This window comes from Lipotes vexillifer, unplaced genomic scaffold (assembly GCF_000442215.2).
Source record: "Lipotes vexillifer unplaced genomic scaffold, Lipotes_vexillifer_v1.1 scaffold492, whole genome shotgun sequence".
Classification (NCBI taxonomy): domain Eukaryota; kingdom Metazoa; phylum Chordata; class Mammalia; order Artiodactyla; family Lipotidae; genus Lipotes; species Lipotes vexillifer.
This window is the reverse complement of record NW_006780910.1, coordinates 1,344,833-1,369,252: the sequence shown is the minus strand read 5'-3', so window position 1 is coordinate 1,369,252 and position 24,420 is coordinate 1,344,833. Positions and strand designations below refer to the sequence as shown.

Here is a 24,420-nt window from a genome sequence, read left to right as displayed (position 1 = left end):
TGGGTTTATCTCTGGGCTTTCTATCCTATTCCATTGATCTATCTTTCTGTTTTTGTGCCAGTACCATACTGTCTTGATTACTGTAGCTTTGTAGTATAGTCTGAAGTCAGGCAGCCTGATTCCTCCAGCTCCATTTTTTGTTCTCAAGATTGCTTTGGCTATTCGGGGTCTTTTGTGTTTCCATACAAATTGTGAAATTTTTTGTTCTAGTTCTGTGAAAAATGCCAGTGGTAGTTTGGTAGGGATTGCGTTGAATCTGTAGATTGCTTTGGGTAGTAGAGTCATTTTCACAATGTTGATTCTTCCAATCCAAGAACATGGTATATCTCTCCATCTATTTGTATCATCTTTAATTTCTTTCATCAGTGTCTTATAATTTTCTGCATACAGGTCTTTTGTCTCCTTAGGTAGGTTTATTCCTAGATATTTTATTCTTTTTGTTGCAGTGGTAAATGGGAGTGTTTTCTTGATTTCACTTTCGGATTTTTCATCACTAGTATATAGGAATGCCAGAGATTTCTGTGCATTAATTTTGTATCCTGCTACTTTACCAAATTCATTGATTAGCTCTAGTAGTTTTCTGGTAGCATCTTTAGGTTTCTCTATGTATAGTATCATGTCATCTGCAAACAGTGACAGCTTTACTTCTTCTTTTCCAATTTGGATTCCTTTTATTTCCTTTTCTTCTCTGATTGCTGTGGCTAAAACTTCCAAAACTATGTTGAATTTATTAATTATTTGGATGACTAATTCTGTTTGTCATGGATTACTTTTCCCTGGAGACGGTGCAAAATATCTAAAGTCTGGGAAAAATGAAAGCTTCTTTTGAGATGAATAAACGCAATAGAATGACTTCTGCCCAGCCAGGTGTTAAGTTCCTCTTGTCTCCAACTGTCAGAGTGATATTTCTTGGTCTTCCCCACTGCCTGCCTTTGCTTTATTATTATTATTTTTTAATAATCCCTGTACAACCTCTGTACAGTGTCTGGCACATAGTGGGTGCTTATTGAAAAAATTCCTGAGGGTTTAGTAAGAGGGAAGATCAATTTACAAACATATTACACATTGTATGATTCCCATTTATATAAAGTTCTAGAAAATACAAACGAATCTGACTGAAAGAGGAACAGCAGTTGCCTGGGGATGGGCAGGGATCGAGGGACTGAGGGAGAGGTGGGATTCAAAAAAGGTGTGAGGAAATGTTTGGAGATGTTAGATGTACGCTTATTATCTTTATTTTGACGATGGCTTTGTAGGTGTGTATGTATGTCAAACCTCATCAAACTGTATGCTCTGTGTGCAATTTATTATGTATCATTTGTACCTCAATAAAGCTGTATAGTAAAGACAAAGAAATGAGGGAAGGACTCTGGTTTATCCTGGCTTGAGGTGGGACCCTGGAAGTGACCCAGTGCAAGTCAGGCGTTCTAGTCTGAACAGCTGTGGCTGGAGGGGTGGGGCGGTGTCCTGGAAGAGCCCAGAATGTGTGTGTTCAGAGGTGGGGAAGGGCCATTGCTTATCTGAGGGTTGGGGCGTGCTGGGCAGGGAACGCCATAGATGTTCACCTTCGTGGAGAACTAAGGATGCCTTAGATACTTGGTTTCATCTTGGCATCTTTCGCTGGGCTGTTGCAGAAGTAAAAGTGGGTAACAACTGAACAGGTTTTGGAGATACTGGGGAAAACAGTTTCTGGCTAAAAAGAGTTTTTATTTTATTAAAAAATTCTTTTTAATTGAAGTATAGTTGTTTTACAATGTTATGTTAATTTCTTCTGTACAGCAAAGTGATTCAATTATCTATGTATATATCCATATCTATATCTATATCTATATATATACACACACACACACACATTGCTTTTTTCAACATTCTTTTCCATCATGGTTTATTACAGGATATTGAATATGGTTCCCTGTGCTGTACAGTAGGACCTTGTTGCTGATCCATTCTGTGTATAGTTGCTTACATCTGCTCACCCCAGCCTCCCACTCCATCCCTCCCCCACCTCTCTCCCTCCTTGGCAACCAGAGGTCTGTTCTCTATCTGTGTGAGTCTGTTTCTGTTTCATAGATAAGTTCATTTGTGTCATGTTTTAGATTCCTCATGTAAGTGATATCATATGGTATTTATCTTTGTCTGACTCACTTCACTTAGTATGATCATCTCTAGTTGCATCATGTTGCTGCAGATGACATTATTTCATTCTTTTTTATGGCTGAGTAGTATTTCCTTGTATATATGTACCACATCTTTATCATTCATCTCTTGATGGACCTTTAGGTTTTTTTCATGTCTTGGCTATTGTAAATAGTGCTGCAGTGAACATTGGGGTGCATGTATCTGTTTGAATTATGGTTTTCTCCTGATATATGCCTAAGAGTGGGATTGCTGGCTCATATGGTAATTCTATTTTTAGTTTTTTAAGGAACCTCTGTACTGTTCTGCATAGTGGCTGCACCAATTTACATTCCCACCAACAGTGTAGGAGGGTTCCCTTTTCTCCACACCCTCTCCAGCATTTATTATTTGTAGACTTTTTGATGATGGCCATTCTGACTGATGTAAGGTGGTACCTCATTGTAATTTTGATTTGCATTTCTCCAATACTTAGCGACGTTGAGCATCTTTTCGTGTGCCTATTGACCATCTGTATAAAAAGAGCTGTCTTAAAATCTGTAAGGTCTGATAGTAGCTCTTATGTCTGATAGTTGCTTAGTAGCTCTTATGAATTGTCTGATCCCAAGTCACACTTGCTCCTCCGTTTTCTTTCCCTGACTGTAACTAATTATCAGCAGAAAGAGTATTACGTGGACATAATCATATCAAATAACATTTATTGGCACGAAAACGACAGTCTAAATATACATGCGAAACTTGTGTTATGGTCAAATTGTTCCCTAACATATCGGTTGCACCAAAACAAATTCACATTTTTCAGAGAATGTGAAATTGTCAGTGGCAGAACTGACTGGCCTTTGCCCAAGTGTTACTTCACAGAAGGAAGTTGTAATGTGGTGAAGTTTGCTAAGAGAGAAATCGCCTACAGTGGGGTTTGTCTTTTTCTTGTTATTTTTTAATTGAAAGTTATAGATGAGAAGTTTAAGAGTTTAAAATTCGGCTGTGGAATCTTGAGTTCACTTGTGGAAACAGTGGGGGAGATGTAAATACTGCTTCACCTTAGATACGAGTCCCTACACTTTTATTTTTCATGTATTTTCAGTTTATTTGTATACTTTAAAAAAAATTTATTTTATTTATTTATTTTTGGCTGTGTTGGGTCTTCGTTGCTGCATGGGATTTCTCTGGGTGCAGCGAGCTGGGGCTACTCTTTGTTGAGGTGCGTGGGCTTCTCATTGCACTGGCTTCTCTTGTTGCAGAGCACGGGCTCTAGGCACGCAGGCTTCAGTAGTTATGGCACAAGGGCTCAGTGGTTGTGGCTCGCGGGCTCTAGAGCGCAGGCTCAGTAGTTGTGGCACATGGGCTTAGTTGCTCCATGGCCTGTGAGATCTTCCTGGACCAGGGCTTTAACCCATGTCCCGTGCCTTGGCAGGCGGATTCTTAACCACTGCTCCACCAGGGAAGCCCCTATATGTATACTTCTAAAAGAAATTTTGAACTTTGTTTTCAATCTACATGTGACCTTTAAAAAGAGAATTTGAATCTGTGTTAAGTGAATATGAACTAATTCATAAAATATTTTGAATATTAATATTCATGAAATATAGGAGTATTATGAAATATAAGCAGAAGTTAAGATTTGATCAAATTAGGGAAAATAAATATTTGAAATCTGCTCTAACTTTTGTTGATGTAGGAACATAGAAATATGTCACGAGCTAAGAAATGTGACCTCGAGCTGGTAACCTTGTCTCATCTTCATTTTTCTCCTGTAAAGTGGGGATAATAACTAGTGTCTCATGTTAAGTGGGGTCCATTCACATTGCTTCATATGGTGCCCGGCACGTTGCAAATGCACATAATTATTAGCCACTAGGGTAACTTGTTGGTCCATTGAGAACTGGGAAGATTCAAAGAAAGCTTTGTGGTAGTGTAGTCATTCCTAGGTCCCCAGGGGATTTGATCTAGGACCCCCGAGGACACCAAAATCCATGCGTGCTCAAGTCCCTTATACAAAATGGCATAGTATTTGCTTAGAACCTAAGCATAGCCTCCCATATACATTAAATCATCTCTAGATTACTTATAATAATTAATAAATGTAAATGCTGTGTGAATAGTGGTAAATACAGTGTAAAGGCTGTGTAAATAGTTGCTGGCATGTGGGAAAGTTTTACTTTTTGGAACTTTCTGGGAAAAAATTTTTTGGGGGGAATATTTTCATTCTGCAGTTGGTTGAATTCGTGAATGTGGAGCCCAAGGATGTGGAGGGCTGACTGTAAACGGGGGGAAAAGGAGGCTTTTCTTCTGTTTTTTGAAGCTCTGAAATTCTCTGGGAAAAAGCTTTTTCCCCCCATTTTTCTCTTCTACCTTTTCTTCAGGGGCTTCGTATCTTTATATTCTTTTTCTCGGAGAACAGCTTGATGTCTACGGCATATTCCAAAACGAAAAAGTCTAATTAATTAAAGAAAAATGACATCTTAATGTCTCTGGGACTGTGGCTTTTCCATTACCAAAAAATTGAACTTCAGTGATTTTCAAGTGCATTTCAGCTTTTCTGTTTGAACATTTTCCTGTTAACATGTTTGGTTCCTGAGTTCAGATATCTGAGATGTGTACGTTTGGGCCTCCAAATGGAGCATGTTTTCCCCCAGGTTTTGCTTTTTAATATAACTGCAGTGAAATCTTTGGGTATAAATCTTTATCTGCATCTCTTGGTACTTATTGCCCCCCTGCTTTCCGGAAAGTTCGAACTGTTTTATACTCTTATTAAACAGCAAGGCGTGAGGCTGCCCATTTCCAGCACCAGCACCCACTCTGTGTTCTATCATTAAAAACAAAAAGGGTAGAAATCCCACCCCCCAAAGAAAACCACATACAAATAACAGCAACAACAGCAGCGGAGACACCACTGTAGTCTCATTGGAGAAAAATGGTGTCTTACTTTTCTTAGCCAAGTGACACGAGCTTATAATAGAAGAAAGTGTAACTGAAATGAAAACAGTAAAACCATTGATAATCCCACCTTTCAGAGAGAGCTACTCTTAACTGTCTAATTGTCTTATTTTTAAAAAAATGAATTTATTTATTTATTTGCTTTTGGCTGCGTTGGGTCTTTGTTGCTGCACGCGGGCTTTTCTCTAGCTGCGGCGAGTGGGGGCTACTCTTCATTGCGGTGTGCGGGCTTCTCATTGCGGTGGCTTCTCTTGTTGTGGAGCACGGGCTCTAAAGCACTAAGGCTTTACTCTAAGCCTCAGTAGTTGTGGCGCACGGGCTTAGTTGCTCCATGGCTTGTGGGATCTTCCCAGACCAGGGATAGAACCCATTTCCCCCTGCATTGGCAGGCGGATTCTTAACCACTGTGCAACCAGGGAAGTCCCTGTCTAATTGTTTTAGTTTGCTTTTTAAAAAAATAATTGGAATGGTTGAACATTTGTTTATTAGCCGTTTAATTTCCTTTCTTGTGAGATATAGTCCTTATCTTTTTGTTTATTGGGTTTGTATGGCTTTTTCTTTTTTTACATTAAGGATATTAGTCTTTGCTGTTTATCTTAATTTTGTGTAATATAACCCTTCCCCCCCCCCAGATTTGTGATTTTTTTGATACACAGATGTTTAAAATTTTTATATTGTAAATCTGTTGATATTTTTCTGTTTTGATTTATTCTATTGCTTTTGCATTTGGAAAGTTATGTTCTATCCTGAGATGAAGTAAATAGTAGTCTATATATTTTTCCCACCTTTTTAATATTTAGGAAAAAAACTTAACTCTGATTCACATGGTGTTTGTTTTGCAGCATAGTGTGAAGGAACATCTTACTTGACACCCTTTTCATATAGCTAAGCAGTGTTTATTTAGTTAGAGAGATAGACTATTCCAGGTGAATTTTATTCATCAGTATTCAATTACAGTGTATTCTGGAGAACACAGAGTAGTAGATTGCCCACCTTGTTGAAAATAGGGCATATGAAGGAGGATTTAAGATTGGGAAGACAGACTGAAGTCTAAGTGGGGACTGCCTTTGATGCCATGTTAAAAGTTGAAATTTGTAGGCAGTGAGAATTTTGAGTGGCTGAATATCCTTGAAATGAACTTTTAGTTAGGCGTCCTTCAGCTGCAAGCAATAAAAATAAAAAAGCCTGAGTCAAACTGATTTAATTTAAGCAAAAAATTGAAAAGATATTTTATGGGCTTGTGCAGTTGAAAAATCCAGAGGTAGTACCAGCTTGAAGCTTGCCTTGATCCAAGTTCAGTTGATGTCGTTGGGTGGCTTCTTTCCGTCTCTTGACCTTGCCCTCCTCCCCACTGGCCTCTTTTTTAGGTTGCTAGAGGTGGTCCCTCATATCTCCAGATTTATATACTCTTAGGTCCGTGTTTGGAAGAAACGAATGTCTCTTTCTTGAAATTCCCTAATAAATCCAGAAATTTCCTTGATTGGCCTCATTGGTTCTCTGTGGCTACAGGGGACATATAAGGATAATTGGCTGGAGGTGCCTGCCCCAAGTGAATCCATGTTGGTGAGGGAATTCAGGGGTTCTCTTTGGCCAGGTTTGGGTCACATGGTCTCCTCCCAGAGTCAGGAACAGAACCTCCCCAGAACCACATAGTCTGAATGTTAGGGAGGGGCGGTTTCCCAGAGCAGTTGAGCATACTGGAGAAACAGAAGGTGTGTCAGTCAGGTTAGGCTAGCTTATGCTGCAGTGACAAGCGACACCAAAAATCTCAGTGGTTTAGGATTAGCAGCTATAACCATAGTTTATTTCTCACTCCTGCAGTTTCCTGGGGCCTCAGGCACTTCTCCAGGGCAGTTGCCCTCAATGTGGTGGCCTAGCCTTCCAGGCTTCTCCATCTTGTGGTGTCTCCATAGCACATGTGTCCATGATTGATACAGCAGGGGAGGGAGTGTGCTCTGGTCTGGAAGTGACCAGTGTCACTTCTGCCCACAATCTGTTGGCCAGAGCTGGCCAGAGCGGGACTGCGGGTGGTGAGGGGTGAAGGGGGGGTTGTAATCTTCCCCATGTGCCTGGAAGGAGGGAATGTGAGTCAGCACGAGGTGGCCCAGCCACACTGGGTAGCACACACGCCCAGGGCCCACAGTCTTTGCCTACCACAGGCTCCCTCGAGGACCTCAGTTGGTCTGACTCATCCCTTATGCCTCTCCTCCTGGCTTTATCTGACCTGTTCCTGGGACGGTGCTGAGAGTAGGGCATGTATCCCTTTAGAGCTTCCCAGTGTCGTGTCCCCAAGGGCTGAGGGACAGTCATGTTGCCTTTCTGAGGACATTAGGAGTATTCCTTGACATGACTCAGGCCATGGATTTCTACTCGGCACTGTCCCCACACACTGCTCCATTAGCCTGGGGGCCTTTATTAAGGGAGAGTAATTGTGCATTTCTGAACATTACAGGGAGCACAGTACTTATCAAAACTTGTATTTCCCAAACTCAGATCTTTACACGGTTTAAAAATCTTTCCTTGAATAGGTGGAAAAATGTCTGACTTCTATACCTAAGTTCTGATTTCATTCATACTCAGAAGTAAAGATAAAGTTAAGGCAAGGAAGGAATTCTTCTGTGGTGACCTTACAAAAACAAAAACAAACTCACCAAAAAACCAGAATAACAGAAAACGGTGTAGTGGCTATGGAAAACAGTATGGTGGGTCCTCAAAAAATTAAAAATCAGGGGCTTCCCTGGTGGCGCAGTGGTTGAGAGTCCGCCTGCCGATGCAGGGGACACGGGTTCGTGCCCCGGTCCGGGAAGATCCCACGTGCCGCGGAGCGGCTGGGCCCGTGAGCCATGGCCGTTGAGCCTGCGCGTCCGGAGCCTGTGCTCCGCAACGGGAGAGGCCGCAACAGTGAGAGGCCCGCGTACTGCAAAAAAAAAAAAAAAAAATCAGGTTACTATGTGATCTAGCAAGTCCACTTCTGGGTATATACCCTGAAGAAGTGAAAGCAGGGGCTCAGAGACGTATTTGTCCACCCACGTGCATAGCAGCTTTATTCACAATAGCCAACAGGTGAGAGCAAGCCAAGTGTCCATGTGTCATCACAGATGAATGGATAAACAAAATGTGGATATACATACAGTGGAATATTCTTTAGCCTTTAGAAGGAGTGAACTTCTGACACGTGCTCCAACATGAATGAATCTTGAAGATGCTATGCTAAATAAAATGAGCCACTCACAAAAGACAAATACTATATGATTCTCCTTATATGAGGTACCTAGAGGAGTCACATTCCTAGAGACAGGACATAAAAGGGTGGTTGCCAGGGCCTGGGGGAGGAGGAATGGGGAGCTGGTGTTTAATGGAATGGAAGTGGAGTTGCACTTTTGCAAGATGGAAAGAGTTCTGAAGCTGGACGGTGGGGATGGTCGCACAGCAGTGTGAATCACCTTAATGCCACTGCACCGTACACTTAAGATGGTTAAGATGGTAAACTTTGTGTTATGCATATTTTACCACAATAAAAATAAGCAAGCACAGAACCCCAGGAAGCTTACAGATGTTTCCTGTAAGGGGTCCACTGCGTGTCCTAGTGCTCTGTGGGATGAGCAGGTGAGTAACGGGAAGCTGGTGCGAGTGCAGGGGGCGCCCAGTCTGCCACCTGATCCCAGGAAAGGCGCTCACCTCCCAGCTCAGGGTGGCCGCCTTGGAACCCAGCTCTGGTCGGACCTTTGGGCAGAGCGGCAGAGCTGTCTCTCCATGTCTTTGTCCTCGTTGTGTAGTGTTGCTGTCATCATCCATTAGGAGCAAAAGGAATCCGCTCTCTAAATTCGTACCCACTCTTGTGTCTGCTTTGGGGAAGTACATAACTGACTAGTCAAGGGCCCTTCTGTTTATACTTGGAGTCCTCAGTTTAGACAGACCGTATTTCCCTGAATGGTTGGCGTTCTTTCCTTTTGCCTTGTAATGACTCGCGTTTATCCTTAGCACTTTTTTGAAGTGATTGCGTAGGATGTTGAGATCCTTTTAAGCTGCTGGTGTTCCTTGTGTTTATTTCGAGTGATGACAAATTAAACACGGAAGCTTTCCGGTGATGATGTTCACGTGATTGATACACCTTGAGCTTTCCCTCCAGTGGGGAGTACGCTCCTGGGCAGCACATTCTGGAGATGTGCTGACTGTCAGCACCATGTTCCAGCACAGTCGTGTTCCTTGAGGGCTTCACAGCTTCTTCTCAGGTAGCAGAAAGGGACGTAGACTTCACTGTCAGCACCTTTCTAAATAGAAACTTCTAAGGTCAACAGGCCACGAGAACTTCCTTGGAAAGGTCATTTGTGAAAGAAGAGCTTTTGGTCACTCTGTAAGCGATCCCGCTTCAGTTTGTACAGACAATGCCATGTGATCCTATTTGGAAAATGACATCCTCTGTGGTGGCCCGTTGATGGTGTAAGGCCAGATGGTCTTCAGTGTTGGATGCTGAAGAGCTTAGGACCACTGGCTTCTCCCTTCCTGAGGACTAGTTCTTGTGAACTGTCTGCCTTCAAGTTTCTTGAAATGTTACTGTCTTTCTTATCCTCAGATGGATCTTAGTTGCAAAAAAAAAAAAAAAAAAAAAAAGCCCAAGGTTACCATCTCATTGATTTTGACAAAGGAAACTAAGAAGAAATGGAATTGTTGGTGAATCTTGGCTATTTGGATTTTCAGTAGACTTGGTCATATCTAGGTTGTCAGTGGGAGAGAAACTTGGCATCTTACCTGGTGACCATGAATAGGCTTCAGGGGTCAACCTTCCTGAAGTTTTCCACAAAATTTTATTTGTGTTTTTCTGTGGGGAGAGGATTCTATGGCTTCTTTTAGGTTCTCAAAGGGATCCAAGCCCCACAGCTGTAAGGAGCCTTCTGAAAGGCTCAGAATACGTCATTGTGGCTGGCACGGTGCCCCGATTGGAGTTGTCACCCTGTGAAAGTAGTACTTTTTGGGTATTTCAGGTGGCCCCTGAGAAGTGGATAATGTGAGAAAGAAGTGAGCAGAAGGGAAGGAGGAAGCATTGTAGACTCTATGGTAAGCATTGAAATGAGGAAGGATTGACTCCATTTTATTGAGAAAATAAGTGCACCCTTCTCAAATGCTTGTTGATTCCCATAATCCTGGAGAAGAGCATTAAGAGCGCAGATTCTGAAGCCAAACTTACCAGGTTCAAATCCCAGCTCTGCTGTTTAGTGGTTGTGTGTCCTTCAGCAAATTGTATAATTTCTGTGTGCTTCTAGTGTCCTCATACATCAAGTGGGGACAGTAGAGCCTTCGCCTCATGAGGTTGTCGTAAGGATTAAATGAGGTGATAGAGAGCACTTCTGAGCATATAGTACGTGGCAAGTGCTTAATAAATATTAGCTCTTACGACAGAGCCAGGAGGTGGCCCTTAGTATCGTGAAGAGTAGTAAAATACAGATAGTTCAATTTTACTAGTAAGATGTGGACAGTTCACTTTTCATGTGCATGCGTTACAGGTGGTTTTGTACCTATGTCCTGGAAGTCACCTGCCTTCAGTGTTTGTTTACTGATGAGTTGTTTCAGGTAAATTTTGGTGCACAAACATCATAAAAGGTGAGAGAATGCTGTTACATATCCTCTTAGCAAAATGGGACGGTCTGTGTTCTTGTTGCAAAATGTTGCATGATGAGATTCTTTGTGTTAAATGACTACCTGTGAAATGACTGGATGAGAATATTGAACTTCCTTTTTGTCTTTAGAAATATATTGTGCAATCTCTGTCATTACCTGACTCTAGAGAGCCGCTTTCTATCTCTTTGCATTCATCTTCTGACTCATCTAATAATTGTGAAATGTCGTCTTCTGTCAGTTTTATGCTGGAAAATAGAAAATTATGAATTCTCAGCTGTGTTCCATGAAAGCTAAACAAATGACTGCAGAGATGGTATCGTCAGACTTCTCTGATATACCTTCCTGAGAATGATGTGATACTTTGGGCAGGGCAATGAGGAAGCTGAAGGATGACGTTGTAGCGATGATTTGTTTCACTATTGCAACATCTTGGGCAATCTCCTGTCATATCCTGCTTTCTTTATTTAGTCTTTTTTTAAAATCATAGGTGAGAATAATTGCTAGATAATGATGAAATAATGCCTGCAATGATAAAATAGCAAAATGTTTCAAGATGTTGGAAACTAAGATCACTGACCTCCCATATTGCATCTTAGATTTTTAAAAGGATCCAGTGGGCTCATGGAAGTTGTAAGGTAGGATGAGTTTTTGGAAAACCTCCAAGAAGGAATAAAAGTCATGAAAATAGCAATCCTCACAAATAGTCAGAACTGCTTAAAAAAGAAGCTCAAAACTAACATAACAGGGGATCCTGTTGGTATCCTGGGGATAATCACATTTCTAACAAACCGTCTGAAGGAAATCATCTGAAAGGCAAAGATGAACATCTGAAGGTACTTAATGCTGTTTGTTTTGTTTTGTTTTTAAACAGGAAAAATACCTAAGTGTGTAACATAGAGTAAAAGGTTGATGTGGCACAATGTACCAGAATCTTATATAATGGGTTTTTTAAAAAAATTAGTTTATTTATTTATTTTTGGCAGTGTCGGGTCTTCGTTGCTGCGCATGGGCTTTCTCTAGTTGCGGCTAGCGGGGGCTACTCTACGTTGCGGTGCGCGGGCTTCTCATTGCGGTGGCTTCTCTTGTGGAACACGGGCTCTAGGTGTGCGGGCTCAGTAGTTGTGGCTTGTGGGCTCTAGAGTACAGGCTCAGTAGTTGTGGCGCATGGGCTTAGTTGCTCCACAGCATGTGGGATCTTCCCGGACCATGGCTCAAACCCACGTCCCCTGCATTGGCAGGTGGATTCTTAACCACGGTGCCACCAGGGAAGCCCTATATAATGGTTTAAATTTATATTCTTAGAAAGTCTGTAATGATAGAACACATTATGATAGGATATTAAATTTAGACTGGAACACAAAGCTGTGTATATCGTGTGAGGTCAACTATGTAGACTACATACACAGAACAATATGGGCGGCAAATACAGGAAATGTTAATAGTTTTTTTCTGGGTGATGTTACAGTGGGTGATATTTAATTATCTACATGTTTCTCTATCTTCTAAAATCTCTAACTGGCATGTATTCTTTTTTAAACGAAAAAAATCTTTTCGTGATGTCGAAGCAAATATTTTTTTAATAACAGTCTTATTAGGATGTTACGTACATACCGTACAGTTCACCCACTTAAAGTTTTCCATTCAGTGGGTTTTAGTGTAATCAAAACAGCTGTTCAGCCATCACCACAATCAATTTTAGAACATTTTCATCACCCCCAAAAGAAATTCTATGCCCATTAGCAGTCATTCCCTTTCTCCCCATACACCAGTTCCAGGCAACCACCAGTCTGTTGATGCTTTCTGACTCAGTGGGTTTGCCTAGTCTAGACATATCATATAAATTGAATCATACAAGATGTGGTCCTTCGTGACTGGCTTCTTTCACTTAGCATAATGTTTTCAAGGGAAGGCTAATCACACTTGCACTTTACTCATTTTGTTTCGAAATCATACTAACCTTTATTTATCATAGGGTATAATGTATTTTTTCCCTTTACTTCTAGAACTGGTTCCTTCAATTATGAGCAACTTGTTGAATCCAGATGCCATCTTCTCAAACAATGAGATGAGCCTGTCAGACATTGAAATCTATGGCTTTGATTATGATTACACCTTGGTGTTTTATTCCAAGCACCTCCACACACTGATATTTAATGCTGCTCGGGACCTTCTCATCAATGAACACAGGGTAAGAGCATGGGGACATCACAGACCTCCTCCCCTTCCCCTTTGGCGTTTGAAGACTAGCAGTGAGCTGACCTGGCCTCGTGCATGGCACAGTAGACATCCCTTAGTAAATTGTTGCTGAATGAATGAGTAGATTTGGTTCCGTTCCACATGACTCCATCTGGAAGATAGTTTTTTTAAAAAACCACTTTATTGAGGTATGATTGACACGTGAAAGGCTATATGTATTTAATGTATATAACACACTGAGGTTCAGGATAAGTGTGTGAAACCATCATCAAGGTCATGAACTATCCATCGCCTCCCAAAGTTTCCTCCTGCCCCCTTTATTATCATTATTGGTGTGTGTGTGTGTGTGTGTGTGTGTGTGTGTTAAGAACACTTGACATAAGATCTACCCACTTAGCAAATTTTGAGTATACAATACAATATTGTTAGCTATAGGTACTATGCTATATAATAGATCTCCAGAACTCATTTATCTTGCCTAACTGAAACTTTGTACCTGGAAGATAGTTGTTTGTTTAATAAAGAATCTTTAGATGTCTCTGGCAAAAAGACTGTCCCAAGTTACTCATTAGTGGAGATTCAGCCACGGACGTTTGCCCTCTCCTTTCTCATGGAGCAGTGACATAGGTTCTCCCAAAGCCCGATGCAGTGGCAGACTGTTGAGTTCTGGTTGGAAGGAATTCTTGAAATCATGGGCAGTGTTTTACTCTCATCACTGACCGGAATCGCGTTCTTAGATAAAGAATATTTGACTGTCTTTTGACGTGTAGTGTTGTTGAGAGCTTATAATAGGGAAGGAAGAAAAACACTCAAAACCAAACGTGGTTTTCTCTAGTCTAGTTTGAGTACATGTTTCAGGAACCAGGATGAGAAGCGTGTTCAGAGGTTGTCTGGACCAGTCCCCTTTGAGAACCCCTGACAGCATCCCGAGGAGTGTGACTGGAGTGCAGGTGTTCTGAATTTGGGGAGATTCTTCCACAGGTTGAACAGTTCTGCCTCCATGCAGCTTTTACCACTGATCCCTCCTCTTCATTCATCCCTTCACACGTTCATTCTCCCTTTACTCAGTCCTCTTCTGTGCTAAGCTCTGTTATAGAAGCAGGGAGTAGGATACAGGTGCTGTCCTTGGAGAACCAACAGTCTAGTGGGGGAGTCCATTCCTGTAGGCAGGTAAATTATGAAGCCTCTGCCTGGTGGAGCCCTACAGACATCTGAACAGAGAGCTAGGCGTGTGCAGAGGATGGTTGGAACGACTTTCTCTGCCCAAGGGAATTGGGGAAACAACGAAGGAGGTGATATTTCAGTGGAATCTGGAAGGAGTTTATCCACAGAGGTGGGCTGGGGGTGGGAGAGGTTGGGTGTGAGTAACCTAGAAACCTAAATCATGAAAACTGATGTTTTATGCTTGACTATTTGAGTAGTGGGCTGGGTGTTATATGGACCATTATGCCCTCTAAGACTTCTTTTACCTGTTGGATCATTCTTAGTTTTTCCAACCATTCCCATTTGGAGTCTTTTCTCATCTTTTCGCCATCTTGGTCACCCTCCTTTGTGTGTGCTCTGGTTTATCCCTCTCAAATGTGAGGCTCTGAACTGAAGATGTTACTGCAGGTGGGGTCTGACCAGTGTGGAACAGAGGGAGCCCATTCACCTTCATGGTTCTGCGTGTCGTACCTTTATAAATGCTGTTAAAGTTTTGTATCCTCACCGTATGGTGCAGTGTATTTCCTGATCCCCTCAGCTTTTGGTTATCAGTGGATTTAATAAGAAACTCATTTGTCCTTGTTCAAAATGCAGAAATGGTACTTGCCAAAAATAACATTCCCTTCAGCCACCGAGCTTTCTTTAGTTATGGCCACCTGATCAGATGTAAACCCATCTAGCCACTTGCCATCCAGCTGCATTTCTCCATTTGTTCAAGATACTCTCTTCTCTTCGGTCTAACCCACGGTCCTTTCCCTTCACTTTGAGGATGGAAGCAGGGTAAGGGCAAGGTGGTCCTGCTCTTGCCCTCCTATATGTCGGCTTATCCCATCTCCCCACCACCCCATTGGAGAACGAGCTAAAGGGGTCTTGCACTGGTGCTGGCATTCTAAATCCCAGGTCATCTGCAACGTTTGCTGTGACTGATACCACTTACAAAACGAAGGTCATTATACTAACAGCACCAACTGTTGGTGGTCTGCTTAGTGCCGAAAGCACAGGTTCTGGAGCCTGACTGCTGGAGTTTGAATCCTGGCTTTTACCACGTATTTCTTAGGCAATCTTGAGTAACTGACCTAATGTCACTGAGCCTCAGTTTCCTCCTCTATGAAATGGGCACAGTTAACAGTACTTTCCTCAAATGTTATTGTGATAATTAAAGGAGTTAATTTCTGTAAAATGCCTGGCACGTAGAATACACTCAGTAAAGGTTAGCTATTACTACTATTATTTCTGATCTGCGTAACAGCCGTGCAAATGGATATTCACTCTGTTTTACAGTTGAGCAGACTGAGGCTTACGGAGTTCAGCTAGTAGTTCAAGGCCACAAGACCAGTAGGAGGCAGAGCCAGAATTTGAACTCAGATTTGTGTATTTCCAAGGCAGAGATGCTCTCTTGTTTGTTCACGTTGCCTTTTGTGGGATTAATAACACCTTTTCTTTTACCGTATGGGTTTGTTGTTCATATGAAAATAAAATATTTATGAAGATTAAAAATTTATGAACTTTGGAGAGAAAAGGGAGATGAAATAGATGGGAAAAAGGTACAATCATTATGGTTAGAAAAGCTTCTAGATTTAAGATACTTATTTCATTCCCATTATGTCTGTTTGTTGCTTTGATAAAAGAAGTATGTCCTAACACTAATTATATCAAGCATACTAATAGAGGCAGTTATGCTAATGCAGATTTTTCTCTTGTTTTGGATTTGAAAATAATTCTTCCAAGATGCTGTTGGAAGCATTGAGTTTGGTGCCATTTTTTTCCTGCCAAAGGCTAAAAGTACTTGTGCAGATGAAAGACATCTGCTTTTGAGATGCATAGTAATAGAGCAGTAAGTTTGCAATTTAGCGTCTTCCCCAAAAGCAAATGTAAATGTTCCATCCCTTTCGTAATTACCCTTTCTCTTTTTTTTTTCACGAGAATAAGTTTTTACAAAAATTGAAATAAATATTGGGTAATAACTGTATCTATATTTTCATTCGGTACGTCTGCCCCAAGGGATAGAAAGACAGTGTTAGAAGAGTTCTTAATTTCACCTCCCAGATTTGCACCCTCATCAGTGTTCCTGATTATTAATGGTTACCGACGTTCACCCGGTTTTTCAAATCCAAAGCCTAACACCAGCCTCTGCTCCTCAGTTCGCCTCTGTTCCACCTCTGATCTCTCAGCATGTGCTGTCTCTTTTTTATAATAAACTTTTCCTTTTAGAAGAGTATTAGGGTTACAGAAACGTTGCAGAGGTAATACAGAGAGTACACCCCATGACTGGTTTCCCCTAATGTTAACAATTTACATTACCTCGGTGCATTTATCACACCTGAGGAACTGATATTAATTAATTGTTATTGATGAAAGTCTGTACTTCAGCTTTCCTTAGTTTTTACCTCATTTCCTTTTCCTGGTCCGGGATCCCATCCAGGACACCACATTGCATTTAGGCGTCACGTCTCCTTAGGTTTCTCTTGGCTCTGACAGTTTCTTGCAAGTTCCTTATTTTTGGTGACCCGTCGATGGCTTTGATGGTTGTGAAGAGTCCTGGTCAGTACATTTTAGCATGCCCTTCTCTTGGGCATTGTCCCCTGTTTTCTCATGGTTAGACTGGCCTTGTGGATCTGGGGAGGAAGATCATGGAGGTAGAGTTCCATTCTCATCACATCCTGTCAACATGACTTACCACCGATGACGCTGGCCTTGACCATCTGGCTGAGGCAGTGTTTACCAGGTCTCTCCACTACAAAACTACTCTTATCTCCCTTCGCATACTGTACCGTTTGGGAGGAAGTCACTCTCTACAGCTGTGAGCTCTCTTTTCACTCATTCAGAATATGTCCTGCCTGCCTCTCTCCACTTCTCACCTACCCCGCTGCCTGCACCCTGGTCCGAGCTGCCATCACCTCCCGCCCGATGGTGCGGTAGCCCCGTGACTGGTCCCCTGGCTTCTCTTCTTGCTCCTTAGTCTGTTCTCCATTCGGCAGCGAGAGTGAACCTTCAAACGTTAGTCATATCGGTCCTGGACTCAAGGCCCCCTCGAGCCTTCCCATCACACTTGGAGTGACAGCAGAGGCCTCTAGTGCTCCTGGGCTCCAGGCTTCCTCACCAGCCTCCTCTCCCCCCGCTGCCCTCGCTCTGCTCCAGCTGCCTCGCTGCTCCTTGAACCGCCAAACACGCTCCTACCTTCGGGCCTTTGCACCTGCCAGTTCCTCTGGTGGGACCTCCTGCCTGGCTCCAGGCAACCCGAAGCCTTGCTTCTCATTTTTTTTTTTTTTTTCTCCTAGATCTCTGAACCGTTGTACTGCATTCTTTCTGTAGTACTTATCACTATGAGGCACTGTACCATGTGTTGATATGTTTATGGTTCGCCTGCCCACCACAGAATGGAAACTTCTTAGGGACAGAGGCGGCGTCAGTTGTTTTTTTGGTTTTTTTAGCTGTGCCCCGTGGCATGCGGGATCTTAGTTCCCCAACCAGGGATCGAACCCAGGCCCCCTGCAGTGGAAACGTGGAGTCCTAACCACTGGTCTGCCAGGGAAGTCCTGACAGTGTCAGTTTTGTTCACTGCCACATTCCTAGGCCCTGGCACAAAGTACGCACTCAGTAAATACTTGATGTATTCGTTGGATTCCACCGTTAAGTGAGGGTATAGTGCTTGGTGTAGAATCGCCTGATGCAGGTCATTTTGCCTTGGCTTCATGTTTTGTGTGGATTTTGGAGAACTTTGTTTCTATACCCTCCTGTGCAGGAGGGAAATAGCATTGAGTGATTCCTTGGCACACGTGGCAGGTGTTAGATAAATGAGCCCGAGTGTGACATTTGACTCAGCGCTTTGTGCAGCTTGGCCGGGAAACTTGCCGCATGCGGGTCAGCCTGGTGGTTCCAGCAGATGGTCTTGCACACGCGTGACCCTGGCCATGCACTGGGAGGTAGCTGGGCAGCCATGTAGAGGGGTTTCCTGTGCCCGTTGACAGTTGCGTAGCTTTTTTACATAAGCAGTTCACATCATGATTGGGAGATCGTGGGGACACAGCCTCCCTAGTCTCAGAAGTCGATATTCTGGCCCACAGGTGCACGCTCTGAGGGCAGGGGCAGTGGGGAGAGCCTGACCCCCCGCCTCACCACGCCCCGTGCTGTGTGGCCCAGGCCAGGTTGTTTCATCCGGAGCCTCTGAGGTCCCATCTGTCAAGTGGGCATGGTGGGGCCAGCTGTGCAGAGCAGCAGACAGTGTGCTCGGTATGTCGGTGCTACCAGCGAGGTAACTGCTGTTCCAATTCTGAGATCTCGGGAGAGAGGGAAGGACTTGGATGCCGGGTGCGGTGGATAAGGAGGGGATTGGGACTTTTGTGTAGTAGGAGGGACAGGTTAATGATTAGGAAATAGCAGGGGAGCCAGGCCGTGTGTTCTGAACCAGGGTTGGAGCTGTACCCGGGAGCCGGGCGCTGAAAGAGGGTGTCTCTGGCCCGAGTGGGAGGAAGGCTGTACCGACGGCTGAGGGGTCCCTGCAGCTGAGGACAGGGGAGAGTTAAGGCCAGAGAAGCCGGGGGGCCGAAGAAGCTGGGGGGCTGAGGCCTCACCTGTGTGTGGGCAGATAAACACAGAGTAGGGCAGAAGGGGTGCTCTGTGGCCTGGAAGCGCTTGGTCTGGAAGCACAGGGTAAGCTGTGGCCTGCCCCTTCTGACCCCCGCTTCCCACCCAAGTGCATGAGCCGTCTCAGCCTTTGTACAGGGGCCAAGTGTGGATGCTGTCTTGAACTTAGTACATCGCTAGCTAAAACCGGTTCCTTTCTTCCTTCTTAGTATCCCGTGGAAATCAGGAAGTATGAGTATGACCCAGACTTTGCGATCCGTGGACTGCATTATGACGTGCAGCGGGTAGGTTGGATTCTCATCCTTTTTTACAGTTAAACATGCTCGGGAGTCAGATGTACTCTTGATGCCTTTCTTTGCTGAACGTGTAAGTTGATTTTAAATTATGTTCTTTGGGGCTGAAGAACTAAATTATCCAAAACATCTTTGGATGAAGTCTCTTTCAAGAGACTGTATTGGAAGAGCACGAATGCATTTAGCCACTGGGAGATACTTGCTTATTTCCAATAGTCAGTCATTTTCAACATTATGAGGACAAGGTGGTTGTCATATCTGTTTTTGCAGGCAGGCCGTTTCCTTAATGAGGAGCTCAGCAAGCAAACCTTTCAGAAACATACTGGATGCTTCTCTGTTTACGACAGCTTGGTGTTGATAGGATTTATAGTGACACCTGGCATTTTCATTAAATATGCAAGTTGTTGTGCATCATTTACCTGTGTGTGTGCTTGTGTTTTTGAAGGCAGTCTTGATGAAGATTGATGCTTTTCATTACATACAGCTGGGAACTGTCTACAGGTAAGAGTGAGAGGAGGTAAATTTAATTTACCCAAAGTAACCAAGTGGCTTTGGGTTTCAAGACCCCCTGAGTGTTTAGTGATGGGAGGGCTGCAGTGTGTGTATCTGTGAATCATTCACTCATTCCCCCACTCCCTCCCTCATTCAGGAACATTGATCAGGCCACTACCATGTTAGATGCTAATGGTTTGGCTTGTGAGCATGTCTTCAAGGAGCTCGGGATGTAGGTTGGAAGCCACACAGGTAGACCAATGAGTGCAGTCCACAGTGACCCAGGTGATGATGGACGTGTGCTCAGCCATTAGGGAGCACTTTGGAGGACTCTGGGGAGGCCAGGCTCTCCAAAGGCGATGGTGGCCACCTGAGTGAGGGTCCTGCACAGGAGGTTTGGATGGGGAGGGATGGTGGGGGCAGGTTGTTGTTCCCACCATGGTAGTTGAGTAGTTTGGATATTAAGACTCTTTTCCTCCTGTTTATTATTGATAGAATTAGAAAGTACTGAGCTCAGTGAGAAAATCTTTGTAACTTTGAAGTGAAGGGTTTTGCCTTTTCTAATTCTTAAATATGTGGGTGGGATTTAGGAGTGTGGTTTGTATTTACATATATATTTGGTATTTTTCTTTCTGTTTCTAAATAATGTGCTTACACTTCTGTTTCCTAATTTATTAATTCTGGACGTTGTCCCTGCTGTGAGGGCTGAGGATTTGGCTCTCCTGCACACGCACCCCCTTCTCCAGCCTCATCCTCCTAACCCTGTTGAGATCTCTCTCTGATTGTTTCACCGTTTGCATTATGACTCTGTAGGTCTTGTTCATTCTTAAGCCAAGTAGTGCACTGAGATCGTTTTCTTTTACAGTGCTTGGTTTTTAGGTTTAATAATAACCTCATTTTTATTTGCTTAGTTTTCTAGTTAGGTATCTCTAGTTTTTTCCTTAATGTTCCATCACAGATATCCAGCATATATTTATTTCCCCACAATTCAAATGTGTTACATAATGTCTCAGTTACTTTTATTTTTTGACTGCCTCCTCCTGCTCTGATCTACTCTGATCGTTCATTCTGGGACTTCCATTTGCTACTTTCCCTGTTTCCTGGTTCCCATCTCTTCCTCTTTCTGGCTTTACTCCCTCATTTTGCTGGAGCACATCCTCCAGTAGCTTCTTGGCGCCGGATACGGCTGATTCTGGGGATCTGTGGTCGTTCATCAGTTCCTCTTGTTGGTGTCCCCTTGCAGGCCCCGTTCTCAGTGTTGCTCATTCAGGTGCCTCCTTCTCACCAACTGTTTGTTTTCCAAAACCATGTTGAAATGTCTTATCTGCTGATGTCTTTGCACTCGTTTCCTTTGATTTTGAGCAGTTTGTTCTTTTACTGTCATTTTAATGGTGTTTCAAGAGGGAGAAGAGGTGGTGGTGGTGACGAGAATAATAATAATAAATAGCAACTAACAAATATTGAGTTTTGCAGTGAGACAGATACTGCCATAAAGGTTTTGAGTTAACTCATGTGATCTTACAAGTAATCTTATAAGGTAGGTACTATTGTTGGTCCCAGAGATGTTAATAGGTAACTTGCCCAAGGCCACACAGAAGTAGAATTCAGACCCAGACAGTCTGGCTCCAGAGTCTGTGCTCTTGGCCTGTGTGCGGCAGGCATTTCTGAATGTATGAGGGTTAACTGGAAGTCCTCAGCAGATCTTTCAAATCTGTCCCTCCAATTATGTTTCTACCCTCTGCTCCTGGGCTCAGACGCTTATCCCATCTCTCCTGGGCTCTTGTGGTGTTCTTCAGCGCAGTCCATCCTGGACGTAGTTGCTAGACTGACCTACCTAAAGCATTGCCTTCAACAACCCCTCTCTCTTCTGAAATCCTGGATGGCTCCCCACTGTCTGAAGGATAGAGCCCAGATCTCTTAAATTTTCCATCAACCTTCTCTAAAACCCTTAGCTTCCTCTTCTGCCATACATACCTCCTTTACTTCCTGGATTGGTTAAGACTCTTGGTTGCAAGTGACTGAGACCCAACTCAAACTGGCTTTTAAAAAACCCCAGTTTGGGCTCACTAGTTGTGTAGTCTAGGGACAGAGCTTGTTGCAGGTGTGGCTGGCTCCAGGGGCCAGGTAGTTGTTGTCAGTGCTCTTTCCGTCTCTTGGCGTTCCTCCTCTCCGGCTTAGCTCACAGCAGGCCCCTCCGCGTGGTGACCCCTGGCAGTACCAGGCTTCCAGCCCCAGCTCCAGGTCAAGGGGAGAAGGGGAGTTTCTCTTCCGAGCAGTTTCAGCCAGTCTCAGGGAGCGGATGCCGGGCAGGTGCAACAACACAAATATTCCTTTCCTCCGAGTTCTCCTTGCGCACTGCTCGGCATCTGTTCAGGCTGGTGTTCTCCCAGAATGTGGCTTTCCTTCTCTGCTTCTTGAAATCTCACCCATCCTTCTGCATGGCTGACTGGTGTTGAGGCCTCTCCTCACCCTCTCAGCCTGACAGGGTCTTCCTCTCCTGTGGTCCGTCCCATCCTGTGGCTCCTAATTATCTTGTTCCTTCTTTTGTAGATAAATCGTCCATCGTATTAGGGGTGTGGACAGGGCTAGGCTGGAGGAGCTGCCGAGGCATTTAAAGGGGAAGGAGTGCTCAGGTTGAGGTCCTGGGAAGGTCGCTGGGGCCTCGGGGCTGAGAGAGGGGATGTGGTAGCCAAAGCGGCAGGGGTGCGTGTGTGGCTCTGGAGTCCCACTTCCTGAGTGTGAACCCCAGCCCCACTGCTCACGTGTGTGCGGCCTCGAGCCAGTTATCGACCTGCTCAAAGCCTTGGTGTTCACTCCTCTGTAAAATGGGCATGATTCCGGCACCCACCTCCAGGGCGGCCGGTCATTTGGACTAGAGCATGCTTGGAACAGCATAGGCAGGCAAAAATGTCACTTCTCTCCTCTCTCCCCTCCAAAGGGGTAACGAATGAGCGGGCGGCGGGGAAGAATGCTTGTGCCTCAGCCTCGTCCCTCTCTGATCCCCGCAGGGTCGCTGCGTCGGGCCGGCTTTCCCGCTGTGTGTGGGCTGTGTGCGTGAGCACCGCTGGGCCAAGGGGCGGCCTGGCTCCCCGCCGCAGTCCTGTTTCATACCCATGTTTTCAGATCTTAACTGGGAACGTTGTGAAAAGCTAGGATTGTTCCCATCGTAGTCACAGCAGCAGAACTTGGATAGTACTTACCATATACCGGGTGCCGTTCTGTTTATAGCAACTCATTTAATCTTCTCAATAGGTACCACCAGGAGGTGGGTACTGCTATTGCCCCCACCCCCCATTTAAAAAATGACACACTCAAAGAGGTTAAATGACTTGTTCCTGGTCCAGGTCATCCCCCCAGCAGGTGAGGGAGCTGGGATTTGAGCCCAGGGCAGACTCTTGCAGGTCTGTGCTCCCACCCTTTCTACTTCTCTTATGCATACAGGGCCACGTAAAGTTTTATTCTGATTTCAGTGCTGGTTTAGGCCGCATTCGGGTGCGGCCGACCGTCTGCCTGAGCCCAGCTCCGGCAGGTCTGTGTGCTGCTCTGTCTGCATGTTTTGAGCTGGCATTTGGTTATGTGGGCCTTAAAGATGCAGCTTTTGTGGCCACGGGCCTGTGAACGTGTCTTAGAGGTGGCAGTGGCTTCCGAAGGACCAGGCAACCCCTAGGGTGGGGACAGAAAAATAACTCCCCCGGCAGAATCCCTTTACTTTGTATATTCCCTTTCTAGGTGTCAGAGCCTTAGGGGTGTTCACTGCTGACTGCTGCTGTGGTAGCCAGAGCTGTCTTCCAAGGTCACTGTCTAGAATGATCTGGTTTAGTCCCAGTGTCTTATCTGATTTCTGGAGCAAAGATAAAGGGAAGTCCAGTGCTCTTTTGTTTTCAAAGGCCAGTAGTTGTTTCAAGTTAATCAAGATCTGAGGCAAAATATCAATGAATCCCCTTGGCTATTTTTAAAAGTAAGATAAGGGTAGAGAATGGGGAAAAGAGGCTGAAGTGATATTTTCATTAAAAAGTTACACGTCACATGTAAAGTCACATGTAAATTATGTTTTATACGTAGTTTAATACTGGCCAAGTGTGATAAGCAACCTGTTTGTATTAGCAACTGGTGTTTCCATCATTCACTCTGTGGTTTCCTCACCATTGTTGTCTGCTTCTCAGGTGCCTTCTCCTCTAGAGAAGGGGGTGGGGAACAGATATTTCCCTTCACAGTTCTCTAGAGGGGCTATTCCAGGGGAGGAAGTCTGAGACCATTAAATCCCACATGAAAGCAACTGCTCACAGCATGGGTACCAGAGACGGGGGTGGAATCCTGGCCAGTCAGACTCCACAATCTTTTTTTCCCTCTCTTTGGAGGAGTTGGATTCATTTACAGATTCTGTTGCAGCTCCTGGAAGCAGGCAGATGGGGGATGTTACCTTGACTTTTTACACATGGGGAAACTGGCCTTCAGTTTGATGCAGCATTTGGGGTCATTCCTCCCAGAGGTGGTGTCAGGCATCCTGACATGGCGTATAGTCCACTGGAGCCTGGTGTATGACTTTTTCTGCCTCAGCGCTCACCTTCTTAAGGTAGAGTATCAGAGGGCAGGAGGATGATGGGGACAGACCAGCCTCTCTCTCCCTAATGTATTAAAAACATTAAAAAAAAAAACCCAAAAACTCACCCCAAAGCAGGTCATTAGGAGGCCATGTACCTTGTTGAGGGAAGCCGTGTGATGTGGTGGTTGAAGAGCCTGGGACCCAGTCCTGACCCACCACTTTCTACTTCGGTGACTTTGGGCAAGGTCTGTGACCTTTCTGTGCCTTGGCGGCTTCTGCTGGAAAATGGGAAGAATAATAGTGCCTCCCTCCTAAGATTGCTGAGAATTAAGTGAATGACTACGTGGAATTCATTTCTGGCATTCAGCAGGGGCCATGTGGTATTAGCTATTATTTTTCCTGCTCTCATTACCTGTAGAA

General features: G+C 44.2%; 1 protein-coding gene across 1 annotated transcript in view; it reads left to right on the top strand.

Moving 5' to 3' along the window:
* The window catches only part of NT5DC3 (5'-nucleotidase domain containing 3), a 53,371-nt gene that overhangs the window by 7,890 nt on the left and 21,061 nt on the right, over positions 1–24,420 (top strand). Inside the window, exons 2-4 of the mRNA XM_007454273.1 lie at positions 12,693–12,877; positions 18,882–18,956; positions 19,411–19,466. Of these exons, the coding sequence (XP_007454335.1) occupies positions 12,693–12,877; positions 18,882–18,956; positions 19,411–19,466 (316 nt within the window). The remainder of the gene's footprint in view (positions 1–12,692; positions 12,878–18,881; positions 18,957–19,410; positions 19,467–24,420) is intronic.